Source organism: Podarcis raffonei, chromosome 8 (genome assembly GCF_027172205.1).
Source record: "Podarcis raffonei isolate rPodRaf1 chromosome 8, rPodRaf1.pri, whole genome shotgun sequence".
NCBI classification, from domain to species: Eukaryota; Metazoa; Chordata; class Lepidosauria; order Squamata; family Lacertidae; genus Podarcis; species Podarcis raffonei.
The window spans coordinates 58459670-58486591 of NC_070609.1; the positions used below are offsets into that span (position 1 = coordinate 58459670).

Consider the following 26922-nt stretch of genomic DNA (forward strand, 5'->3'; position numbering starts at 1 on the left):
GAAAGAAAGAAAGAAGGAAAGAAAGAAAGAAAGAAAGAAAGAAAGAGAAATAAGGTGGTGTGGAATTCTAACTCAAGAAGATAATAGGAAGCACCCAACACATTATGCCAAATCGTGGTTGGTTGTGGTCTGTTGTTCAGTGTTAGGCACCCAGACCAAGAGGTGAGCCAAACAAAAATATGATAAATGTATATGATGTGTTCTGGAGCCTAATATAGTAACAGTGTGTGTGGATGTATTCACTGGTGCAACCACCTCTTTTTCCACTGCCCATGTCAACCATTTTGTGCTGTATCTTGTACCAAGATACAAGTACCAGCACATTTTATTTTTAATCAAAAAAGTACTGTATGTACACACACACACACACACACACACAATTATGGATCATATCCAATGTTAATCCTACTCAGGACTACTCAGAGTAGGTTCACTGAATTTAATGGACTTAATGTTACCCATGTTTATTGATTTCAATAGGTCTACTCTGAGTCAAGCAAAAATGGAAAATAACCCAACATAATAATCATTTCAGTCCTCTTTCAAAAAGCCTTTTAAAATATTTCTGTTAGTATGCGTTCTTTTAAACTGTTTCTAGATTTGCTGCTGTTGTCCCTAAAATTGTTTTTCTATGCAGATGCGGTTTCTGTGTACATAACTTCTACATACGTCATTACTGTACATTGCAAATCGCTTCCAGAGGCCCCATGGGAAGCAAATAAAAATAAATAAATAAATAAATAAATAAATAAATAAATAAATAAATAATTTTGAAAGTTTATTAAAATTAGCTTGGAAGTTAATTTCGTAAACATTTCTGCCTTAAATGGTTAAACTTTACTATTATGTCCTGTTATTTAAATATCACAGGACATTATCATTATTATTATTATTAAAGGAGATCCCAAGTTAACAACAATATATTTCAAGATTAGGTGAGAGGAACAAATCTTGTCTCATCTCAGTCAAGGATGAGGTACATCCAAAAGCTGAGGAGGCGGCGCCACAAATCCATCTAATTCTATCCTCCCTCCACCTAACGCCGCTCATTCTCCCGTCAGGCGAGGTCTCGTGCGCGTGCGCAAGGAGAGCGAGCCAGCTCTCTCTTTCAGAGCTGCAGCTGCTGCCCTTAGCCGGGGTGCGCGCGCACACGCACGGGAGAGGGCAGGGTAGGGTGTGTGTGCGAGCGCGCGAGCGCGCGCAACCGCGGGAGAAAGAGAGCCGAGCGCGCTCCCCTCCCGGCCTAGCGCTGGTGGTGGCGGTAGAGGGAACGAACGAGCGAGCGCGGGGTCGCTCGGCCGGCCGACTATTTAACTCCCCCCACCCCCACCCCGCTTTCTCCCAAGGCTGGTTCTTCCTCCGTTTTATTTTCGTGTGTGTGAGTGAGTGTCGTTTTGGCGGCCATCGTCGAGATAAGCCCGCCCGCCTCTTTTACTCCTTCTTTTAACCCCCCCTTTTTTTTAAATTCCCTCCACCCCCCCCCCGGTGCTCGCTTCGCCAGCTCATAGCGCCCTCCTCACACGGTCCTCTCGCGGCCCGTCCGGGGGTGGGAGCCAGGCCGCGGCTCGCCGCCCAGCCCAGCGCCCACAGGTGAGGAGGCAAAGAGTGAGAGGGAATGTGTGGTGTCGCCGCCGCCGCCTCATGCCGGGCCCGAGCAGGCCTCGCCGCGGCCTAACGGGAGTCTGAGGAGAAGTGGCGGCGGCGGCGGCGGGCCTGAGTGCGAGGGGGTGGGGAGAGTCCGGAGGAGGAGAGGCCCGCGGCTCGCCTCCTCGGAAGGAGGGTGGGTGGGCTGACTGGCTTGGTCGGATTCCCAGGCCCCGCCGCGCGCAGGCCCCGCTCCGCCTCCCTCGTCTTCTTCCCTTTGTGGTGGAAGAGAGGGGCTGGCTGGGCGGCCGGCCGGCCGGCGTCGCCTGCTTGGCCTCGGGTGTCCTTTTGTGCTGAGTTCGGAGGGGAGGCAGGCCTCGGCGGCACCAGAAACAACAGCGTGGCTTCGGCGGCGGCCTCCTCGCAGCCCTCAGCCTCGTCTTCCACAGTCACCGCTTCCGTGGCGGGGAGGAGGAAGTGCGAATGGGGGGGGGGAGCGGCCCGTGCGGCGGGGCTTCCTCGGGAGCAAAGCCCCGCAGCTTTCAAGAAGCGGCGCTTACTCTTGAGGAAGTCTGACAGCCACGGTGTAGTCGTGTTGCTGCTTAGGGAGCAAGCCCCGCTGCCTTCAGATGTAGCGCTTGCTCCCGAGGAAGGCCGGCAGCCACAGTCTGTTGTTGCTGTTGCTGCTGCTGCTGCTGTTAATGTTTCTAATAAGGACTAATAACTAAGTAGGACTGACGCCAAAAGGTCGTGCAAAGCCACGTGCAAAGTTTTCAGGTTCCCCAGAGCTCTTCCTCAGTCAAGATGTTAAAAGGAAACAAGTGGCAGTGGGTGAGAAAGGGGGAATGGTGATCCCAATGATGTTTGCTGCCCAAAACGTGTGTGCAATTTGTAACGGTCTTTCAGGTGGAATGCACGTGGATAGATGTAATGATATTAGCCACACTTGCCACCGTACAAGATGGCAGCATGCACGGGGGGGGGGGTGTACTTGGGACAAAAGAAGCAATGAAGATAGTTCCCCATTTTTGGGTGTGTGGAAATACACATTTCACTTACTGGGTTCTGTCTGTAGCCCTTATTAGAGCACACTGGTTCTTTGGTGTGTGGGGAGAAAACAAGAAGAAAGAGAAACAGGTTAATTGTGGATTGGAACTTTAAATGATGGAGGGTTAAGCTGCACTTTCTCTCTTACCTTTCTCTCTAGTTTTCAAAACTTATTGGGAGCTGATCACATCTCTCCACCCCCACTTCCCTGATCCCCAGATGTTTGACATCCCTTATATGGAAAATTCCTGACATCAAATAAAATTGGAAGGGATGCTGATCCCCTTCCCTTCTAACAAAAATGCAAGATCTGCTGTACAAGTGTTTACTTTAAACTGCCATTATATCCTGTATGCCTTACTCTCACTCTTACTCTTACTGAAGTGTGATTAGGATGCAGCCCAATATCATAATCCACTGTGTTCAAAGTAACTCCCATGGTTTTCAGTATTACTTAGTCCCAGCTAAGCATGCATAGGATTGTAGCCCTAGTTGTAATTGCTGCTGAACTTTATAATCTCCCTACCTCTCCTTACCAATTTATTACACCAGAGATCCTAAGAGGTAGGGACATTCCTCATCTTGTATCTACATCTCAGTTGATCTGTTTATTGCACGCTTATTTTCCCTGTTTAAATTCCTAGTTTGTGATATGTTTCTGCTTGTTTGTCTCCGCCCTTTTTTTGTTCTACAATGCATCACCATGCATTGTTATATGTACATAATGATATGTTATTACTTTACCTGTGTAGAGTGAAGGTATTACGTAAAATACGGAAAGGGCTGTTTATGTTTCGTGTACATTTTTTACTGCAGAAGTGGTTCCTGTTCTTGTGTAGTGTGGGGAAGTTTAAGACTGGTTTTGAACTGTGGAAACTTGATAAATTAGGGGCAATGTGGCCTTAGAGAAACTGTGTGCAAGTGGTAAAGATAGGAGTATGGAAATATATAACACATCTTGCCACTTTCAATTTCATGTTTCTTTTTTTAAAAAAATCTTTAATACATGTATCATGAAAATTGCCTGTGTAGGCTTCCTAGCTGTATACCAGGGGTTGGCAACCTAAGGCCCATGGACTGGTAGCGGCCCACGGGGCTCGTCTATCCGGCCCATGGTGCTGCCTGCTCTTACTGGCGCGGCGCGGGGATCGACTTCCGGGTTGATGGTGCCTGTGCGCACACACTATTTCTGGCGCACATCCAGGTCGGAGGAGTGCCGGAAATAGCGTGTGCACATGGGCTGTCCTGCAACCCAGAAGAGCACGCGTGCGTGCACACACGCTCCGGCCCATCTGACAGACAGAGTGTGGACCGGCCCATCGTTCGGTAAGCTTGCTGACCCCTGATGTATACAGAGAAATATGGTATTTTCCAGAATAAAGAATAAAATCATTATTTGCTTTAATCATATATGACAGAAGTGGACAATTGTGTAATAACTCTCTTTAAAAATGCAAGGTTCTATGCTGTTTGTGGGTTTGTTTTTTACATGTTTGAGACATGACCTCGTTCTTCATGTTCTCCCTATAGATGCTGTATGCTTACTTTTAAATCACTGCTTTTTCGAGTACGGAATAGTTGATTTGGTATTGTGACATCAACCTTGCATGATGACTTGGTTCATGAAGTTAAATAACAGTTGGAAAAGCAGAAAGCATTGGGCCACCTGTGTATAAGCAGATTTCTTGTGAAATAGCTAAATAATATTAAACATTCATGTAGTTTAATTCACCTGTTCAAAATACCTGGCACATTATTTGATAATCCTTAATATAACATTGCAGGATAGTATAGTACCAATATTATTATCCCCATGCTGCATATGGGTCTGAAGCTATGAGATAGTGGTTTGCCTAGGGCCACTTTTTAATCCCATGCCAGAGGCCAGATTTGAACCTGGGTCTCTGACTCTTAGTTACTGAACTAAACTAGTCCTCTATAATTAAAGCTTGGATTTGTGAGGGTCATTGTGATGAAAGAGTTGATGATTTCACAAATTTAGTATAAAAGAAAGGTTCTAGAGAAAGATAGATAAGATTGGATGATCACTAAGCAAATATGGACTCTGCATACATTACAACAATTTTAATTGCTTCTTTTCATATGTCGGAATTTTCCCCCATCTCTTAATTGGGTTTAAGGAAGACTGACATATTGTTCCTTTCCTGTGTTGAAATAAACATTATCTAAGAAAATAGGAATTTGTCATCATGTGTGAAACGGTGCTGTGAGTAAAAATATTAAATGTGCCAGAAACAAAAAAAAGTCTTCCAAATGCCATACTGCAGTTACCTGTGGTAGTATTGGCACATTTGCTATAAAATATTTTCATTGATTACAAAATAGTTCAGAAGCCTAGGGCAAGATAACTGCAGTCCTGTCCTCTGTTTTTCTTGTACTAAAATTATAGAGAAACTGAACTTTTGGTAGTCCAATAAATTAGTTGTTTGTACTAATCAAGAACTGAACTAGCCTAGCATAAGGTGGTTAGGATAGTGTAACTTAAAAAAAACTATTTAATGTGGGTCTTATTACAGGGTTAGTTACAGAACTTTCTTTAACTGACATCAGAGTGACGAACAGCCTTCACTCAAATCAACACTTTCATGTAGTTCAGAGCAATATGCAGATGCTATGATTACTGCTATATTAGGTGAGAGAAGTAAATATGTGGTACATGTTTCCTACATTCCCTAGTGATGATAAAAAAACCTCTGTGGCAGGACTTATCTGGGATCACTGGAGATTTCTGGTGTTTTCGGTAATAATTTGATTTATTGTTCAGAGACTGCAAACAGAATAGGTGAGTGCAGATGGCACTATTTTCTGGGATAGTGCAGAAAATGCACTATCCCATTAGTCCCCAGTGAGAAGCACCCCTGCACCCCAATATACTTTCAGCTCTTAACAAAGTGCTGTCAGATAGGCTGTAAATAGCTTATTTAAGTGTTTATACATTTATAAAACACTGATTTAGCGATACTATTTATTTAATTGCAAAAGGGCGCCTAGAAACTCCATTGTGGTGACCATAACCTACGGTTAAGGCGCCATTTGACTTTTAGCTTACATATCTGAGTTTCTAACACTGCTGGGAGGGGAAGGGTCTGCTTTGCCATCACAGGAAAGACACTGGTGAAGCAGCACCCAGCAGGATTGAACCCTGCTCATCTGATAATAGGCAGATGTGCTTTGAGGCAAGTGGCCTTGCTGGCCAAATTGCATCCCTGGCAGACAAAGATTTGGCCCATGGGCCAGAGGTTCCCTACTTCTAAAGTAGCTCTTTTTCAATTCAAGGCTTATAGTTGTCTTTTAAAATACTTTAAAGTATATTTTATGCAAGTCCCTTTTAGTTCTTTTGATTCATTTTGCCTCACTAGCCCTGCTTTTTCTTAGGGAGATTATGGCATGAAGTTACATATTTTCTCCTAATTGTTTTTTTCTGTTTGTTTGGTGTATGTTGCATTTGCTGCTCACATAGCTTAAAATGAGAAAAGCCTGAAAAATCCTAATGGAGCAATCAAACTATGTTAGATGGACAAGGGACCATGCAGGCAGTAGTGGGGATTAAAGATTTCCCAGTGCCTCTGCCAATTTTTTCATGAGCAGCATTTGGTTTCATGGCATTACTTGCACAGGGGTAAAGAAAAAATGTTTCTGATTTTTAGGTACCTGAGGAACCAAGCACTCAGAATACTGACTTAAGTTCATTTCTGATGTTAACCATCATACCTAAGGACAGATAGTTTCAATAATAGATTCATGTAATAGACAGTGATCGCAGAAGTTCAAATACATAAGCCATATTGGGATAGTTGTGTGACTGAATTTGAGCACAATTTTCAGCGCTTGAAAATGTCGTTGCAAATATTTGCTATCCTATGTTAAAATGTATGCACAACTTTAAAAGCAAGTAATCTGGTGCTCTTGGGGGTCTAAAATGAGAATGTGTATTGCCTTCTTTTATTCCACAGTGCTAAACAAACGTAACTGGAAGGAAGTTGCACACAGTAATGGAACTTGCTTTGAAAGAAGTACAGTTGGGATGAAAACTTTTGTTGAAGTGAGCACTTATAAAATGGCATTCTAAGCACAAAAACAAAACCCAACAACCCCACCTCCAAATTATTTAAGAGCCCTGGGAATTGTAACTTGTAGTCATTGTAGAGAAGTGGATAGAGTATCTGACCAGGAGCTGGAAGAGCAGGGTTCAAATCCCCACTCAGTCATGAGGCTCACTGACCTTAGGCCACTTAATGCCTTTCAGACTAATATACCTCACAGGGTTGTTGTGGGGTTTGTATGAAGAGGGGGACAACAACATAATCACCTTGAGCTCCTTGGAGAAGAAAAGGTGGCCTTTAAATGCAGTTTAAAAAACAGCAACGCTGCCTGAGGGTTATTTTCAGACCATTGTAGCACTGTTTTTCATGATTTCTTGCTGCTGTAAAAATGAAGTTACAGTTGTTGAATCTGTGAATCCTGTGCATTTAACTGAACATAATATGTCTAACACTAGAAACCACTTGGGCTCACGTGTCTCTTGAAATCTATCCAATTGCTTTTTTTAAATTATTATTAGTAGCTAGTCATTTTAATGATCTGTACTGCTTTTAATACAAGGGACGTGGGTGGCGCTGTGGGTTAAACCACAGAGCCTAGGGCTTGCCGATCAGAAGGTCGGCAGTTCGAATCCCTGCGACGGGGTGAACTCCCATTGCTCGGTCCCTGCTCCTGCCAACCTAGCAGTTCGAAAGCATGTCAAAGTGTTAAGTAGATAAATAGGTACTGCTCCGGTGGGAAGGTAAACGGCATTTCTGTGCACTGCTCTGGTTCACCAGAAGCAGCTCAGTCATGCTGGTCACATGACCCGGAAGCTGTACGCCACCTCCCTCGGTCAATAAAGTGAGATGAGTGCCACAGCCCCAGAGTTGGTCACAACTGGACCTAATGGTCAGGGGTCCCTTTACCTTTACCTTATTGCTTTTAATGGTTTTTTAATTGCTTTTATTTTACTATTCACAGTCCTGATACCTTATGAGAGGGTGGTATAGAAATTCTTAAATAAATTAATTAATAAAATATGGTATGGGGAGAATTCTAAGCTCTTGGAGAATGTTTTTCTGCTTGCTCTTATGGTTTTGGCTTTGATACATAGATGGCATAATTCAGTGTTTCTTGTTGACCTTAAGAGGTTGTGGTTCATGCTGGGCCCAAGCTGTTTAGGACTTCAGAAGTCCTAACTAGCTCTTTGAATTGGGTCCCTGTGCTCTGTATTATCTGTTAAGTCAGTTTGTTTATCATTCTAGCTGTGATGCAAGGCGAAGTAAATACTTCTTGCATCATGTAAGCCACTAGATTAGACTAATAGCATTAATGTAAACACTATTGGCCCAAGTACTAAGAATTTCGTTGCATTTCAAGAACTTTTCACAGAAAATGTATTTATTTCAGGAAAGGAGCATTCCAGAAAATACATGCAATATTTAAATGGGTTCTCTTATTCATAAATCTAGTTTAATCTTCTTTTTTGTTCACTTAGAATACCCATGCAGTTGTATAACAATATTGCTTCTTAAGTTTTGAAGTGAACTAGAATAGACTTTTAAGATTCATCTTGGGATTCCTGAAAAGCCATCATACCTTTAAATGAAGAACTGAAATAACTATTTTACATTTTTAATTAAGGTGCCTTTGAGAATTTGTTAATAACCCAACCACAGTCTTCAGTGGAGAAGTTGGTTAGAGACCTCAGATTAACATAATTGGTGTCAAATCTGCATCATGCTTGATATTGTAAAGATATGTTATATCCAGTCATGGCTTTTTCGATAGGTGTCATCTGTGTCGTATTCCATACTTTTTCAAAGGTGCAGTAGTTTTTCTTAGGTGGGTAGGACGCATTGATGAAAATTGGGTGCTCCACTTTGAAGATGTGTTTCCCAGGTCTAGGGTTGCAATATTTTGAAGAGCAAAAAAGAGGACATATTTGCCAACTTCTACTTTTAATTATGGATCACTAAAATGAAAAAGAGGACGTGTCCTGGAAAAAGAGGACATATGGCCACCATTAGATACTATCCAAGATGGATGCAAATACAGTGGTACCTCGGGTTAAGAACTTAATTCGTTCCGGAGGTCTGTTCTTAACCTGAAACTGTTCTTAACCTGAGACACCACTTTAGCTAATGGGGCCTCCCGCTGCCCAGCTGCCGCACGATTTCTGTTCTCATCCTGAAGCAAAGTTCTTAACCCGAGGTACTATTTCTGGGTTAACAGAGTCTGTAATCTGAAGCGTCTGTAACCCGAGGTACCACTGTAAGGTGTGTGCCACTGATAGGCAAGGGAAGAGTCCCCACCCACCTCCCCAGTCTTGACTGTATACCGTATCTAGGCCCAAACTTCTGCCTGCATCTGTACAGCTACATGTACCTTTGGCTCAATAGGCTAGTGGTATAACCAATCAAACAGTGCTCTTGGGATCCAAATAGGCATTGCAGTGTACACTAGAAAAAGTCTGTCTTGTACTCTGAACGTGATTTATAGCAAGCTTTCCAAAAAGGTTGGACACTTCTGTGCTATAAATTGCTAGCAGTCTGTTAAAGTTTGAAGGTTCTTTGCAATGGCTGTAGTCCTGCAAGCACTGCTATAGCCACCATGCAGGTGTAACTCTCACTAACAGCATCAAGCTTATTTTGTACTTTGTATAGGCAGGGCTTGAAAATGTTGCCTTTGCCCAAGCCTATGCAGGCAGAGCATTGCTGCATCCAGAGAAAATGCAGCAACACTACTGTGACATAAGTCACAGAAGGAATAGCATGTCCTGCCCTAGCACTGTTGTGTCATTTCCCCTGGGGTGGGATAATGGTGTCTACATCACTCTGTTTTCCCACCCCGTCTCGTCTCCTCCACCCAGAGCTTGTCCTCACATGCAGGGGAAGTACCTAACTCACCAAGGGTTTGAAACCCATCTGCTAAGTATTGCCCTATGTATTTGAATATTATGATATAACTTTCCTTTTTGATCTAATGCATGTACTGAAAACTGGAACTTGATGTGAAGTTTCCTGACTGATAGGAGTTCAAGAAAACCCATAATTATCTCTCCTGAGGCTTTTGTGTTTGTGTAATACAAAAATAACTAAACTACAGTGGTTCATTAACACATTTCATTACTGGGTTAGTGTTTTGAAAGGAAAATTGGTAGGATATATAGTCTTAAATAAGACATGCATTAAAATTTAAGAGTTGCAACAATCCATACCCATTGTAGTCAGATCTGTCTTGGTCTATTATTATACAGACTTCTGGATAGTAGGCGGATTAAAAAGAAATCATTACTGTTTTGGCAAATATTTCTTACTTATTTTCTCCATTTCACTTACAATGTGTTGATATATAAGTCAAATACATTTGGACTAGGTTTAAAATATTGGCTTAACTTCCATTTAGGAGTGGGGGGAAGCACTTAAGATTGTTTTTATTTAATGGTAGGTATATATGGATGTAGCCTGGGGGCAGCCCCCCCCGATCAAGTAAAACAATAGAAATACTTAACTAATAGTCCAGTCATGTTAGTTCTGCCCCCCAACAAAGTCCTGACCCCCCAAATCCTGGCTGCACCCATGGTGTTATTTTCATTTTGTTAAATAAAAAATTTTTTTTAAAGCCTGCACGTGAATAATTGTGAGAGTGTGTGCCAGTGTGTATTAGTGAGTGGATACTTGCATTTCCTAGTTCCATCTTTTTAAACTTTCTCGGTTGTGTTTTGATACAGAGTTAAGGTAGTTACATGTAGTTGTTTTTATTTTATTTATTTAACAAAATGTATCTACCACTTGAATATTATGAAACCTCTAAGTGCTTTAAAGTAACTATTGTTTTTTTCAATTATAAGAAGCCCAAGAAGCCCTACATAAAGAATGCATTGCAGTAATCCAATCTTGAAGTCACCAGTGCCTGAACTACTATTGCCAAGCTCTCCCAGCCCAGGAATGATCATAGCTGTAATACCACGTATAGCTAGTTAAAGGCACTTCTAGCCTTTGAGGCAACCCAGACTTCCAGTGACAAAGCTGGATTAAGAAGCCCTCCAGACCCTCCATCAGGGGGTGTGCAATTCTGCCTAGAACAAGCAGTTGACAAATTTCTTGGACGCAGGAACCATGTTTCCAATTTGTCAAGATTAAAGCCCAGTTTATTGTCCCTCATACTTGGTTCACTTTTTAAATACCTAAGAGGTGAAAAAATATACAAACAGTCACAATTTTAAATTATCCCAAAAGAACAAGATAATCAAAACTCCTAATATAGAAACATTATGACTACAACTATTGAGCTCTTTGATGTAGAAGATTAAATTGAATTATTTATATAATTATACATTGTGTCTGCAATGCCAATGCCACTTATCTGGGAGTAAGCTGCATTAAATTCAGAAGGACTTACATTTAGTAGTAGTAGTAGTAGTAGTAGTAGTAGTAGTAGTAAAATTTGTATTACTGCCCTTCATCCATAGATCTCAAGGCAATTCACAACATAAAAATACGAGATAAAAAACACAAAATAAAGAACAAAAACAAACCTTGTCTTGTGTGGGGAAAGCCTGCAGGAGACTTTTGCTCACATTTGCTTGAACACAAGCAGCCTGTAAGGCCTTGTGGTGGCAGCCTGCAAGGCCATGTCGCAGCGGGAGGCAGATGCAGCAGCGGCCTGCAAGGTCATGTTGTTGCGGAAGAAGTGGTGCCAGCCTGGCACTAGTGGCACAATAACCAGCAGCCTGTGAGGCCTTGCCCAGCAGGAGGGGGAGGAGGCCTGTGAGGTCATGTTGCTGTGGCAGCAGAAGCAGCGGCAAGAAGTGGCAGCAGAAGCAGCAGCCTGCAAGACCTTGTGGTAGCAACGGCGGTGGTCAGGCGGTGACAGAATCAACACTGCCATGGCAATTCAGTAGTAGCGGTGGCAGCTTATGAGGCCTTGCGTCAGGGGCACAAAAGTGGCGGTTTGCAAAGCTTCTCAGTGGTGAGAAACGGCAGTGGCCTTAAAGGCCTCACCAAGGCAGGCCGCTTCTGCTGCCACCTCCCACCTCAGTGACATGGCCTCACAGACTGCTTCTGCCATCCCATCCCATCACCATCATGAGGCCTTGCAGGCCAACCCCAACTTCTGCCACATCATGCTGCCACAACATGGCCTCGCAAGTCGCCTCCATTGCTGCTGCTGCCTCCCACTGCCATGAGGCCTCGCAAGTTCCTGATTATTGTACCACTGCTGCCAGGCTGCCACTGCTTCTACCACCACTTCCCGTTGCCACGGCAAGGCCTTGCATGCCACCACAACTTCTGTCGCCACCTCCCACTGCCATGATAGGGCATCAGGCTGCTGCCACTTCTGCCACTGGCTCCCTGAGGCCCTGCAGGCCACCTCTGCAACAAGTAGTAGCAGTTGCCAGATCGTTACCCTGTTCGCCTTTGCATAGTTCCATCCTTATTTCAACATCACAATATATTAGCTAGTGATATATCACAATTTTGAAAACCAGATATCCTCTAGTCCTGCTCTTTAGAATCAAAGAAGAAAAGCATCTCTGCCCACTTTCTCCACACCGTGCATTGTTTTATACATCTCTAACATACACCCCACTTTTTTCTGAAGCTCAGTATATCAAAACATAACATTTCCTTGTACTGTAAATGAGTTGCTCCAGTCCCCTGATCATTTTAGTTGCCATTTTTCACACGCAGAAGTCCTTCATTATCTTGCCCAGCTTCTTGAAATAGGTGATCAGAACAGTAAATGGCAGCACAATTTGGGAGCTAGGCAGACACCGTGAGCAGTATGGAGGTCTGAAGGAGGAAATGGCACTTAAAGCTTTATTGCCTTAAAAGGAGAGGGAGTGTGGCTATCCTGATCATTAGCTGGTTGCTGGGAGCCCTCAGCCCCCTTTTAAACTATGTAAAGAGCTCTCTAGCAATTTGTAACAAGGCCTGAAGTGGCTTGCTAGCCAGAAATGTGCTTCTAGCCCCTCAAATCCTCACCATGCTGCACTTGAGCTTGCAAGACAATTAAGACATTCGTTAGCTGTTTGCCAATTTTCTTATGACTTAATTAGTTGATCATATACATTCCTTAAAGTGTTTAACTAGGCAGGAGTATAGGCCTAAAGATGAACCTGTTGAGCTTGGAGTGGTTTCTTCCATGTGTCATTGCTGTGCAGCATTGTGGTCAGTACTATCCCTGGCATGTTGTGCATAGTAATTGTCGTCTGTTGACTGCATGGTCTGTGTCTCCAGGCTGCAGGCACTATCCTCCCTTTCCTTGGTACAGAATTTGGGTTAAGGCTAGACACTGGAATTTTGTCAGCAGAAGTTCCTCAGTTTAGTTTAGGCTCATTCCTCTATTGGTATCTGTAAAATCTCCGTGGAGTTTCCTGCTCATGCTATCCCAGTTTTTTAAAAATACTCAGGGTGTATATAAAGACCTTTTATGAGAAGGTCCATAGTTCAGTGGTAGAGCACATGCTTTGCATGCAAAATGCCTAGGGTTCAGTTCCTGGCATCTTAGTAGGGCTGGGAAAGATTCCTGCATCAAACTGGAGAGTTCTGCCAAGCAGTGTGTAGACAATATTGAGTTAGGTAGACTAATAGTATGATTTGGTAGACGTCAAGATTCCTTTGTTTCAAAACATCAGCTGTGCAAATTACCAACATTCTTAAGAGTTAAAGGGGCAGATCCAAATCAGATACGTAGTAAACTGTTTTACTAGATGGTTCAAGTCCATTGTTTTGACTCTGCCTACCAGCCTGTCAAGTTTGACTCATTCACTCGAATTTTGCTCCATATTAATCCTGCTGTGCAGGAAGGACAGTAATTGAACTCTGTCAGCTGCTTTTGGAGACAGCTTAATCGCTGGAGAGGGAGGGGCTGGATGGGCCGGCGCTCGTTTGCCTCCCGCTCGAGAGCGTTTTCCGGGCGAGCAGTGACCAGGATCGTCCCTTCGTAGCGAAGGAAGGACCAAGCCTTCTTTTCCCGGCGCGACCTTTGCTGCGCTAAGCAGTCTCCCTTGGCGGATGCTTGCGTTAGCTGGCTGCAAACGGAGTCCGGCTGATCATGTGAGGCAGATCTGCCCGCCCAACCTCCTTCCCTCTCTGGGCCCAAGCAGGATACCGCCTCCTCGATCTCACCGGCTTTAGGAGGAGCTGGCGGAGAGTGAGCTCAGGCTTTCTTCGGCGACCAATAGCTTTGCCACACGAGGCTTCGGACTGAACTCGGGAGTTGCTGCTTCTGCTTTTGGATGTGACCGTGCGCCTCCCTCTTGGGTTTGGGTGCAGTTGTTTCCAGTTCAGATTCGCGGGGGCTCCGGAGATCGCGCAAGAAAAGGAGTTGGGTGGGGGTCGAAATTCGGGTCTCCATCTTAGGAGGCTTCCTAATCAAAGTGGATCTAATTGGTGAGACTTTCTGCAGCTTCTTCACACTAGCACGTCTTTCACTTTGGATTACTTCGGAAACTTTCATTAAAGGAACGCCCTTCCCTTGTTCAGGGAGCTGCCTGCCTCGCATGGATTTGTGCCCCCTCCTGGGTATTGTTTTCGCGCCGGCTGTCTCTAAGCCTTGGCGTTTCCAGGAGGGGCCTCTGTTGTGGATTGTTTTTGTTTCTATGGAGAAACGCAATGAGCTGTTCTACTCCTCATGACGGGGAAATCCGCCTTCAGTTTTTTATACGCATGGAAAGGAGTCCTTGATACATGCCTGCCAGGAAATAAAACCAGCAAAAGAAAAGGTAGCATTTCTTACACTGGCATTGTTAGGCGCTGGACCTCAGTGAGATTTGTGAAAGCCAGCAGTTGCTTGGGATATCGCAAATGGTCAATTTTCCTTGTTTGGCACTGTATCATAAACATCTTTAGTTTTTCACTTGATGAGTACACTAGCTTATCCTGTAATCTTAAAGAGCTATCAGAAATAGGTTTGTTGCCCATGTTTTATTTTTCTTTACATTCACTACACGTTTGGAATGTAGCTCCCCTTCCCCCTCAAAATCCAACTACTACTGGGGGAAACATACTGTAAGAATGCTCATCATATAATCCATGCAGGTGTTTGCCCTCTTTTCATTACCAAGGCACCTGTTAAGGAAATCAGATTTGGAGGCTGGATTTGAATGCATTTTCCTTCTTGAACCCCTACCAAGTTTTGATCCAACATTCAAATGCTTCTGTTTACTCAGCATGATCAAAATATTTTGGGGAAACAAGGTACGGAATTTTAGTTTGTTTGCCTGCACCTGAACTTGTTATAGAGTTTTTCCTTTCAGCTGGAGCAGACATTGTAGAAATACTTTGCACAGTGGAATTTGGGGGTGTACTAGTGAGAAGTTGGGCTCCTCATGTGATAATCTGATTCTGACATGGATTTTTGTATTGCGGGTATCAAGACACAATATGAAACTTTAGTGCAATCAAAGAGCCACATAAAATTTATGGATGTTAGAGATTGTTGCAGAATTGGGCGGGATCTGGCAGGCTCCATGATGGTGGGACAGGATCCAGCACTTACCCACGTGTGTGTGTGTGTGTGTGTGTGTGGTGTGCAAAACATACTTAGTGACTCACAGGCTACCCTGGATTTCCTTTGTTGTGTAGAGATCCACTTTCTACCCCAAGCACCCCAGGCTGTTGCATATATGTCCACTTCATATTTATCTGTGTTATTCCTGAAGATTTGTGTAAAGGTTTATGTGGGTGAAAAAGACCTTGGTTGTAACTTCAGCTGTAATTAGTTGGTGTGAACACTGCTCACTTTAATTTTTATTCTATGGAATTAATGTAGCAGAACAATTAACATGGCTTTAAAAAATAGACATAATGAGAGTCAACTTGAATGTCTTTTTCCTCTTGCACTATTTGCCCTGTGTTAATAGAGGAGATGGTGACAAAGTAAAATAGGTTTTATTTACTTCCTTGAATCACAATATAGTGTCCAAGCCTGCAGCCAGAACTTTCTCAAGAGCGAGGGCTATCGTTCCAAGCTGGTGCTGATGAAAATAGCTATCACTACTACTTTTTCTTTTCTTTTTTAAAACAGCAGCCTTGTGCATTGTAATAGAGTAGCAGAGGTGAATAAAACTCTCAGATGGCTATCAAAAAGTACAGCAAACTCCAACATCTGGTTGTGTTCCCTTGGTGACTTCAGGATTAACTATTTCACTGCAGAAGCATCTGTACACACAGTTCTGTTGCAGTTTTGTTTATGTTCTTCTTTCCCTCCCTCCTCTACTCCATTTTCTTCTGGTTGCTCACTACTTCACCCTGCAAAAATGTTGTGTTTACTATGCAAGCCCTTGTAATGCAAAGGAGGCATATGTACTTAGAAAATACATGACTGTTGGTCAGTAGCTTCAACACTTTAATTCTGGTCTCACAGGGATGCTTACATGTAGAAATTGAGAAAGGTGCATCAAGGTCTAATACTTTATGACTGAACTGTTAGTTCTTTGGTTCTTAGAGAACAAAGGAGACAGGCTCTATTGATTGAATTGCAGTACATTTGGTGCTACTCAAAGAGATAATTTGAATCTTTCAGGCTTTTTTTGTGACAAAATTCATACGATTTGAGTTTTGTTTGGGGTTTACAGATGTCTTATGAAACATATAACAAGTCAAAACAAATTCTCATATTAACTTAAATTGGAGGTAAAGTTTGCACAGTACACTTGGTAAAACCAGCAGTTTCAGTTAGATCTTGCCTAGTAGTCAGAGCATTATGGTGTTGACTTCAGTGTTTACAGAACAAGGCCGCTTCTCTTCTAGCAGACCCTGCCAAAAAGGAGAGATGAGACATTCTGAGTAACTGTAAGCAAAAACTCGTAAACCTTTTGTACTAATATATTCAGTATAAACTACAGGTGTTTTTGGTGTTCTCTTGTGAGGGACCACCCAGATGCAACATTCTGAACTGGCATAGGGTAAATTTTGATTATTTTTTGAGGTTGTGGGTTTTAAAAAATTTAAAAATGAGTTGTCCACGTTAATATTATAGGCTCCTGTCTTATTGATTGATTTTATGTATCAAATAATTTCAAGCAAAATATCCTACCTTTTGTCCTAAATCCCAGGATACGTTGCAACAATGAATACATAAAACAATCAACCATGAAAAAAAGCAAGTCAACTGTACATAAAATAGTATTATGATTATATATTTATATAATTATATATTATTATATATATTATGATTATACTTGTCACTTTTTGCAACGCAGCTTGCAGTACAAGAACAAACATTAAAACCAAACAGAAGAATAAGACTAAAACAAGAACCTAAAATGCTCATTCATAAAAATATATAAAAAGGACATATCTAACCTACCCCACTAAAAGGATGAGCACAAAAGTAGGCTAAAAACAACAACCACCTTCCAATTTAAGAGTCAGAAGCCTGGGCAAATAAAAACAATGTGATAGTTCCAGGCATAACCCCTGGGGAGAGCATTTTACAAGTGGAGTCTCTACTGAAAAGGCCCATTCTTTGTATCTTCACTCTGCATCTCCTTTAGAGGGACACATAGTGAAAGGTGATGGAATGCAGGGTCCAGGTTAGTTCATGTGTATAGAGGTAGTCATTGAGGTATTGGGGTACTGCACTGCCTAAGGCTTTATAGGTCAAAACCAGAGTTAAACTTGGCCACCAGTGCAGTTGTGCCAAAATTGATGTTATGCTCAAACTGTCCTGCAATTTGGCAGCTGAATTTTGGACTAGCTGTGGTTTCCAAATCATTTTCGAGGGAACTCAACCACACAACACATTACACTAATCCAGGGGTCAGCAATTTTTTTCTGCAGGGAGTCGGTCCACTGTCCCTCAGACCTTGTGGGGGGCTGGGCTATATTTTGGGAAGCTCCTCCCCACTGACTCTCCCCTCCCTTCTCTACAGCACTGGATGAGCCCCAGTGGCTGCTTACCTATGCCTTGCAAGCGGCAGGAGCTGGCGGCAGGACGATGAGTGGCGCGAAAGGGCTGGCTCCGGAGAGGGGCTGCTTAAAATGGTGTTCAGCCAACCGCGGCTCAACAAAGCCCAGCCCCCTTCCTCCTCTAGGCAGGGCGGGGAGAAGCCAGGAGGAGGGAGGGAGGAGGCGCCTCTGTGGTGTGTGTGAGGGGAGGGAATGGCGCAGCCCGAACAATCAGAATCCTCACCCTGATCCACTCGGCGATTCCTGGACCGTCCATGGGCCAGATCCAGAAGACAGTTGGGCCGAATCCGGCCTCCGGGCCTTAGTTTTGCTGACTCATGCACTAATCTAACCTAGAAGTTACCAAAGTGTATGCAAAACAAGTTAGCCTATCTGGCCAGAGAGGGGCGTAGATAGTTCGCACCACTGAGGCCACTTGTGCCTCAAGCTACGTTACTGGAGCCAGAAATACCCATGAGCTACATGCCTCCTTCACTGAGAGTGTATCCCTACCCAGATCAGGCCAAGCCCCACCCATGCAATCTGGGAACAGTCTGTCAGCATTAGCAGGTTCTGGGTCCTTGTTGGATATTGTAATTTTACTCATATTAAAATGTTGTGAGAGTTGGCCCATAGGAAAACTAGTTGATTTCTCCGGTCTTCCAGGAATGAGTTCCATAGATAACTGAAGGTTCTGATTGGGCCTGTAAGATAGTTGGGACAACCTGGTATTTGTCAGTGGATATATTTATTGCATTGCAGATTAATTTGGTAAAAAGTGAAGCAATGTGCTTATGTCTAAATGGTCATTCAGAGTTGAATGTGAATTGTTCAGTGGTGTATTCAAATGTGTGAGGTAGCTGAGCTTGCCTGTTCTGGTGCCCAGCTTCTAAGCACATGCGTAGTGGTAATTACCTTGCAAGGCTTACGAGATGGGAAGATGGGGATGCCGAAATGAACATTTGACTCTTCCCACATTGGATTATCTACATATGTGGGCTGTCAGGTGATTTAAAGGTTTAAAATGGTTTGGTCATAAATTGTAATCTGTTGGTTACACCTGTGTACAAATAAATTATTCTGAAGGAAATTGTATTTTGTTTTTAGATGTGTACATGTGTCACAGGGGGCAGCATATGGAAAGAGACATTCCTTACTGTCTGAGATAGAAGAAATGTCTGTTCCAATATGTTTTTGTAAGCAAAAATAATTAGCTCAGTGTGCCTATATGCATGTGTACACAGAAGTAAGGCCCACTGTGTTAATGGGAATTACTCCCTACAAAGTGATTAGATTCTTGAAAGAATCTGCCTATCAATTAATTGGTGGCATATTTTTATTCAAAATATTTTAATTGCTTGATCCACACCATTAATTGATTTAAATACTTGCAGTTCTATGTTCACTAAAAATGCACCATAAGCTTCTCAGTTCCCAGTGAACCTTTTAGCAGGATATTAAGGTTAGCTATAGTCTCTAAGGTATGTAATAGCATTGCAACCACACACAAAAAATGGAGCCAGATGGTTAGAGACTTTGTGAAAATATTTTGACTAATGTGAAAAACCAATTGTAAGCTATTACCATGCTTGAAGTGTGAATAGTACAAAACGTTTCTATTTTAGTCTGCTTATTTTTTTAAAAAAAGATGTTGCTCTCCTATCTTTAAAACAACACTATATGCAAAGTATGTATCAATACATACACCAGGAATTTTGTCATTCTTTTTCCTTGTAACGTTACTGCTTGTCTTTAAGTGAGGTAGAGATTTCTGTGCTGCAAATGGCTAAGCAAAATTGCTAATTGCTGCCCAGAGTATATTGAGTAAGAACTTTGAATGTATCAAGGATAAGGTTTCCTGAATAGCACAAAACTTAACTAGAGAAGCTGTTATGTTTTTAAGTAGACACTAATTAGTCTGATTTTTGAGATGGTGGAAAGAATCACCTCATCTCTGAGATCATTAGCAGTTGCCCACTGTTGCATGCCTCAGGGATTTTTCTTTGTGGGGTAAATATATGCAGTAAAACAAACCAGCTTACTGGTCACTTACAGGTTTTGCTTGCAGTTGTTATGACAGAAGGATTGTGACTGCAGTCCTGTGTTTGTATACATTGTTCAGGGTGTGGCTACAATCACAGGTTTGATGTATCCTACATGTAGAGAAGCTCTCTTGGCATTTGAGTTTCAGGAGCATTTTAACTCCGAGATACTACTTACTCAAACAGACTGTGTTACTCCATACAAAACCAGCACCTGAATGTCTGTACTACTTATTAACGCCATATGACTAGTTGCTATATAAGACTTTTTAATACCCTGTTTAAACTTCATTGGTGCTTTGGCTGTAGTCCAGACACAGTTAAACACACTTAACTTCCACTGCTTCCACTGAGACCTAGACACAGACATGAGCATGAACTTGATGGTGGCTTTTATGTTTTAATGCAGATCACATCAGGTTCTGTTTTCAGACATTGTGAAATGTGGTAATATTTAGCATTTATTGGGTCCCCTGGTGAAATTAATTTCAGGGGAGACAAAAGAAAACACTTTTCACACAACAAATTAATGTATGGCATTCCCAACCACAAGATGTGGTGTTGACCATGGCTTAGATGGCTGTTAAAAATAGATTAAAACTCGTTTACCCTAAACCACCTTATTAGATGCTCTAATTAAGCAGTATTCCTTTACAACTATCTCATCCATTTCTTTAGTTACAAATTATTAATAAATAATTGTGGTTAAAATGCATATTCCAATATATTATATATTGATTGCAATTCAAGTAACATGTGATGGTATTATTATTATTATTTATTGAATTTATATACTGCCCTATACCCGGAAGTCTTAGCAAAACCTCCCCAACATCCATCCTCTTAGATGGCTTTGAAAAAGGATTGGAAAACTTAATGGAGAATTGGTCTAGCTAAGTGGAGCTTTTATGATCAGAGGCAGTATCACTGTAAATACCAAGTTTCTGGGGAAGTTGGCATATAGGATGGGTTGCTGTATTCATGCTGTGCTTGTTACCCTTCTGGAAGCTGTGAGAAATAAATGCTGGACTAGATGGACCTACAAGCCCTGTTGGATTAGACCAAGCTTTCCTAAACTTGGATCTCCAGCAGTTGTTGGACTACAACTTCCAACATCCCCAGCTAGCAGGACCAGTGGTCAGGGATGATGGTTCAGAAACCACTGGAGACCTAAGTTTGGGAAACCCTGGATTAGACCATTTGTACATTTAGTAAATGTGTCAGATTCTTCCCCCCCCCCAAAAAAATAGGCTTGATTGTTTTCTTTTGAAAGAAGGGGCTTTACAAATGTGCTCATTTTGTTTTGCTTTCTTACAGAAATGAGTCGTCAAACTGCTACAGCGCTTCCCACGGGTACCTCCAAGTGCACACCATCACAGAGGGTGCCTGCATTGACTGGCACCACCGCTTCCAACAATGACTTGGCTAGTCTCTTTGAGTGTCCTGTCTGTTTTGACTATGTACTGCCACCTATTCTGCAGTGCCAAAGTGGCCATCTTGTTTGTAGCAACTGTCGTCCCAAGCTCACATGCTGTCCAACCTGCCGAGGCCCACTGGGTTCAATTCGTAACTTGGCTATGGAAAAGGTTGCCAACTCTGTACTGTTTCCTTGTAAATATGCCTCCTCTGGCTGCGAAATCACTTTGCCCCACACTGAAAAAGCAGACCACGAAGAGCTTTGTGAATTCAGGCCTTATTCGTGCCCATGTCCTGGTGCTTCTTGTAAGTGGCAAGGCTCTCTAGATGCTGTCATGCCTCATCTCATGCACCAGCATAAGTCAATAACGACGCTACAGGGAGAAGATATAGTTTTCCTTGCTACAGACATTAATCTTCCTGGTGCCGTTGACTGGGTTATGATGCAGTCTTGTTTTGGCTTTCACTTCATGCTTGTATTGGAGAAACAGGAGAAATATGATGGTCACCAGCAGTTCTTTGCAATTGTACAGCTGATAGGAACACGGAAACAAGCTGAAAATTTTGCTTATCGACTTGAGCTAAATGGTCATAGGCGACGATTGACTTGGGAAGCAACTCCTCGATCAATTCACGAAGGGATTGCAACTGCCATCATGAACAGTGACTGTCTAGTCTTTGACACCAGCATTGCACAGCTTTTTGCAGAGAACGGCAATTTAGGCATTAATGTGACGATTTCGATGTGTTGAAACCGCGATCTGACGTTTTCAGGCCAGTGTCTAAAAACAACCCACAGCATTCAGTTTCATAGAACAAAGGTAAACATCTTTGACTGCCAGATGTGAACAATTTGGTAGGGAGAGGTTAGCATATATGGAGGTAAATTAATAGGAAGGCTGTTAAAGTACAGGAAACAGTTGCATGTAATAACACTAATATATTTAAAATAAGTCAGCAGTAAACCACTGAAAATATATATATATGCGTGTATGTGTATATATATATATATTCTACCCAAAATGGGCATCTTTTTGTATTAAGAACTGATTGAATGAAATGTGTTGTAAAATAATTCTAAACTTGTTTGTAGATTGATTGTACGTTTGGAACAGATACTGTTTTGTGTTTAATTTGTATTCTTTTCCTTTGACTGACAAGCCATGCAAGGCGGTCCAGTCTCTGGCCGCTACTTCCCCCTATTCTTCCTCCCCTCCCACTGCGTAAGTCACTACATAGTATTGCTGCTGTTCTTGTGTAAATTTTCTGTGTATTTGCTAATTTTTATTAACTTCTAGTTTTTCATTAAATAAATGATTTTTTTCTTTTATGTAATTCAGGTTTTTCCTTTTTCCTTTTTTTGACCCTTTGAGATTAATTACAGGTGTCCATTTTCTGATACTTATAATTACTTATGGTAAAGTGTATACTTCTGTATGTTTGGTATCATTTTTTGGGGGGTGCAATCCTGCCACTGGTTATATAGTACAGATAAGTCCTGTGGACCTATATGGAACTTAAACCTGAGTAACTCTGCAAAGGATTGAAGTCCTTAATCTCTTTCCAGTAGTTCATTCAATGATACTGTTGTTCATTCAGCTATTTTTGTGAACATAACAGTGTCTAAAAAGGGGCAACATTGAACTGATTCCTAAAACGGCTTCTTTTAAATTGTAGATGCCATTGTATTTTGAGTTCAAGCATAACTGCAGATTTGTTTGAGAATGTTCTAATTTAAAAAAGTGGAAGGTCAGGCACATTTTCAAATGACTTTAGAGACCTTTAGACATTTTGAAGTCATTCTTGTATTTATTGGTTGTGCAGTACAAGAAGGCATTGTCTATACAGTATTTGTAACTATAAATTACAGACCATTTGTTTAAATGAGGCAGTTGAAATAAGCTGTTTTTGGTCTTTTTTAAATTCTGTCATTAAAAGAATTCCTGGCAAACTGAAAACTCTTTTAAGTGAATTTTTTGCCTTAACGGAATAGAAGCTCACTTGAATGCAACATTGCTCAGAATTCCTTGTTCCTTTGTCCAAGGATATGCTGCCTGTTCTTGCACAAGGGGAACACTGATAGTGTTCCTAGCTCCTCGAGGAGTTCCCAGTGGTAGTGGTGGTGGTGGTAGTAGCAGCCATTCTTTGACCTGACCTTTCTTCTGGAACATTAATGGTTGGGATTTCTAGGATTCAACATGCAGGGCTTAGTGCTGCATCTAGTTTCCAGAAATGTCAAGCAATGTGATATTTCTTTTGTGTTTACTTTTGTTTTGCCAATGGGATCTGTGCCAAGGCTCTCTTAATTTTTGTGCGGATTACATAGATGAACACTCTGCATGTCTTAAAAGTTATCCTGAGGGAAGTGCTTGTGAAAGATTAAAAGTAATCTATAAGGATTCCTTTAATAGAAGGGGCAGGCAGGAATCAATGCAAGAATGGGAAATATTCTATCTATTCAACAGCTGGAATAGCACTGTGGTGGGAAGGGGGTCTAGGAAGCAGAAGGCTGCTGGATGCAGATAAGTGAGGCACAAAAAGAGCCTCATTTCAACAAGACCCACAAGGCAAGCTTCAGCACAATGCAGATAGGGAACTGGGAGGAGAGAGGGTTTGAATACACTGTGTGAGGGGTACTTCTCCATGTCTGCTGTGGCTGAATCAGTCTTGTAACTAAGCTCAGGAGAGTTACTAGTCTGTCATAGGCTAGCAGAGGACGGCTGTAGACCTTTCTGTGCTAGGTGAGGTGGCAGTGGGATTTCCTTTCTCTGGCAGCGTAATGATTTCTATACTTTGTGTAGAGGAAGAATGAAGCACTCTGTCCTGGTAATCAGCCCAGTCACTCTCCCACATGCAATTCCTTGGTTATCAAAGTACTTAAATATGGCTGATCCTGCCCATTCCCCCCCAAAAAGCTGCTATGTTATATGTAAATATTTAGTTGTAATCTAGAATGCAATAGATTGCAGTTTGCTTTAACAGGATATTGACTGTGCTACTAATTAGTTTTGACTTCAAAGCAGGTATGAAATGAGCAGCTGCATTAAGGTAAGTGCCATTCAGCCTGTTGCTTATTAAGCTTGCTTAAAAATACTGTCTTCTACATAAAATACTCAAACCAGGAAATCCAGGATGCCCCATCATCTCAGGTATTGGCACTATTACTGTGGGTGTTTCCGGTTATATGGACTCTGTTTCGAAACCATATGCCATCAGTGCTCCCACCTACGTATGTGGCACCACAGATTTTCTGAGGAAAATACAATCTTTGAATAATCTTCCTAACAATACTATAGTAGCCACTATGGATGTGGAATCTCTGTATACCAACATCCCACACAGCAATGATTAACAAGCTATAAGGAACACCATTTCAGATAAAATCACAGTGGACTTTGCTACCAAACTCTGCCATTTGTCCTTACCCACAACAACTTCAAATTTGGTGATAACCTGTTCCTCCAGATCAGCAGCACAGCAATGGGCACCCGCATGGCCCCACAGTATGCCAACATCTTCATGGCAGATTTAGAACGTTTCCTAAACTCCTACCCACTCAAACCTCTCTTGTACCTGCAATACGTTGACGATTTTTATTATCTGGACACATAGTCAACAGACCCTGGACACCTTCCACCAGACATTCAATGACTTTCACCCCACCATCAACCTAACAATGAACCAATCTATGCAAGAAATACATTTTTGGACACTACTATAAAAATACAGGATGGGCGTATAGACACCACCTTATACCGTAAACCAACTGACCGACAAACATATCTACATGCTTCTAGCTACCATACCAAACAATCCATTGTATATAGTCAGGCCCTACGTTACAGCCGCATCTGTTCCAACTCTACAGACACAGACATTCACCTAAGAGATCTACGGCAAACCTTTTTAGAACTAAAATACCCACCTGATGAAGTTAAACAACAGATCAACAGAGCCAGACTGATACCCAAAGAGAACTTGCTGCAAGACAGACCCAAAAAAGAAAATAACAACACCGCTAGTAATCACATGCAGCTCCCAAGTTAAAACAGTCCAGCGCACCATCAGAGATCTACAACCTCTCCTAGACAATGACAGTTCTCTTTCTCAAGCTCTGGGAAGAAGACCTTTCATTGCCTACAGACAGCCACCCGATCTTAAACAACCAGACTTAACATGGATACTGGTACTAGAGCCTGCAATAAACTCAGATGCCAACTTTGCTGCCACATACACCCGGACAACACCATTACTGGCCCCAACAACATCAAACGTACCATCTCAGGACTATTTAATTACTCATCTAACATTGTGTATGCCGTCAAATGCCAACAGTGCCCTTCAGCTCTCTATGTTGGACAAAAAGGCCAAACCCTACGCCAAAGGATAAATGCACATAAATCTGATATCAGGAATAACAAGACAGAGAAACCAGTAGGAGAACACAGGACATTCTATATAAGATCTCAAAGTAGCTGTCTTATTACAAAAGAATTTCAGAAATAGACTAGAAAGAGAAGTTTCTGAATTGCAACTTATTACCAAGCTTAAAACCATGGGCAGACCTGGTCTGAATAGAGACATTGGATTCTTATCTCATTATACACAATAAAGCTATTTTTAGCCATCTCACCCCTTGCTTTTTCCTGTAAGACCAATTGCAGTCGTTAACAATTCTTAACAGGTTTACCACACCTATCAGCCAATCACCCATTCCCACCACCCTTCTGAGTAATACCACTCCCCACCCTCTCACTATATATCAGGGTCTGGTGACTTCTGTTTCAATGTATCTGAAGAAGTGTGCATGCACACAAAAGCTCATACCAATAACAAACTTAGTTGGTCTCCAAGGTGCTACTGGATGGAAGGAATTTATTTTGTTAAAAATACTAGTCACTATTGCTTGGTTCTGTCTCTGATGTTGGAAGCAGTATGTCTCTGAATACTAGTTGCTGGGAATTTCAAATGGGTAAAGCACTGTTGCATTTTGGTCCTGCTTGTGGGCTTTCCACAGGCATCCGGTTGGCTGCAGTGAGAACAAATACTGGACTAGTTGGGGCATTGTCTTGATCCAGCAGGGCTCTGCTCACTTTAAGGTGTAATGTACACATAAGCAACCAATGTATTTGCATAAATACTTTTTCTGATTTTTTTTTGTTTGGGGGGGTCATTTAACTCTGAAGTTTACTTCTGAATGTTTGCCCCTCTTTCCCCCTTGTATTTAAGGAAGGGCATTGAAACTGAGTAAGAATTATGTAGATATTTTAAGATAACCTTGCTTTGGACAGTGATACGTTTCAGGGCATCAGTGAAATGGCATGCAATTTGGATGGCATGCATCTTGGCAGCTGTATGTTTTCTGAGAATCTGTGCCCTGCTGTTCTCTGTGACATTGCAAATATACTTAGAGAGCACCTTGGAGCATTGTGCATACTGCAGCCAATTATGCTGGATTTGTTTATTTATTTAAAGTATTTCTATTCCACCTTTCTCCCAAGTTGGGATTCAAGGCGGTTTACAACAGTTTTAAAAACATTTAAAAATGTGAAGTAATAAAAACAATTAGTTAAAAACAATAGTTAAAATACGGTAAAACACACTTAGAGCCAGTATTAACCTACTGATTGCCCTGATAACAAGCAGCCCAGTAGTGAACATAAACTGCACCTGGTTTTTAAAGCTCTGTCTAAATAGGAAGTTCTTAATCTACTAACAGAGATCTGGTCTAACCCCTTTTGTGAGGGAATCCCACAATATAGGAAAAGGCTTGGCTCTCCTGTCACCACCAACTTTGATGGGACCAAGAGAAGATGCTTACCCACAGATCTTAGCACCAGGGCAGGTTCAAAGAGAGAGATAATAATCTTTCAGGTAACATGGATCCA

The 26922-nt window shown here is 42.0% G+C and overlaps 1 protein-coding gene across 4 annotated transcripts; it reads left to right on the forward strand.

Annotated features, from left to right (window-relative positions):
• The first annotated feature begins 1174 nt into the window (after positions 1-1174).
• On the forward strand, positions 1175-22369 carry SIAH1 (siah E3 ubiquitin protein ligase 1). 4 transcript variants are annotated; one of them, XM_053400218.1, is made up of 2 exons: positions 1175-1590; positions 20936-22369. In XM_053400218.1, the coding sequence occupies exon 2, from the start codon at positions 20938-20940 to the stop codon at positions 21784-21786; it is 849 nt and encodes a 282-aa protein (XP_053256193.1). In that variant the 5' UTR covers positions 1175-1590; positions 20936-20937; the 3' UTR covers positions 21787-22369. The 4 variants fall into 4 exon arrangements, with proteins under 4 accessions (XP_053256193.1, XP_053256191.1, XP_053256194.1 ...); XM_053400216.1 differs by lacking the exon at positions 1175-1590 and adding an exon at positions 13597-14407; XM_053400219.1 differs by lacking the exon at positions 1175-1590 and adding an exon at positions 14418-14593.
• Positions 22370-26922: the final 4553 nt, after the last annotated feature.

What these genes read in the sequence shown, in the direction of transcription:
- SIAH1 (XM_053400216.1), top strand. Translation starts at nt 14,317, where the DNA reads ATGACGGGGAAATCCGCCTTCAGTTTTTTATACGCATGGAAAGGAGTC. An exon ending in TAAAACCAGCAAAAGAAAAG is followed by an intron (nt 14,408 to 20,935) that starts GTAGCATTTCTT and finishes GCTTTCTTACAG; the next exon opens with AAATGAGTCGTCAAACTGCT.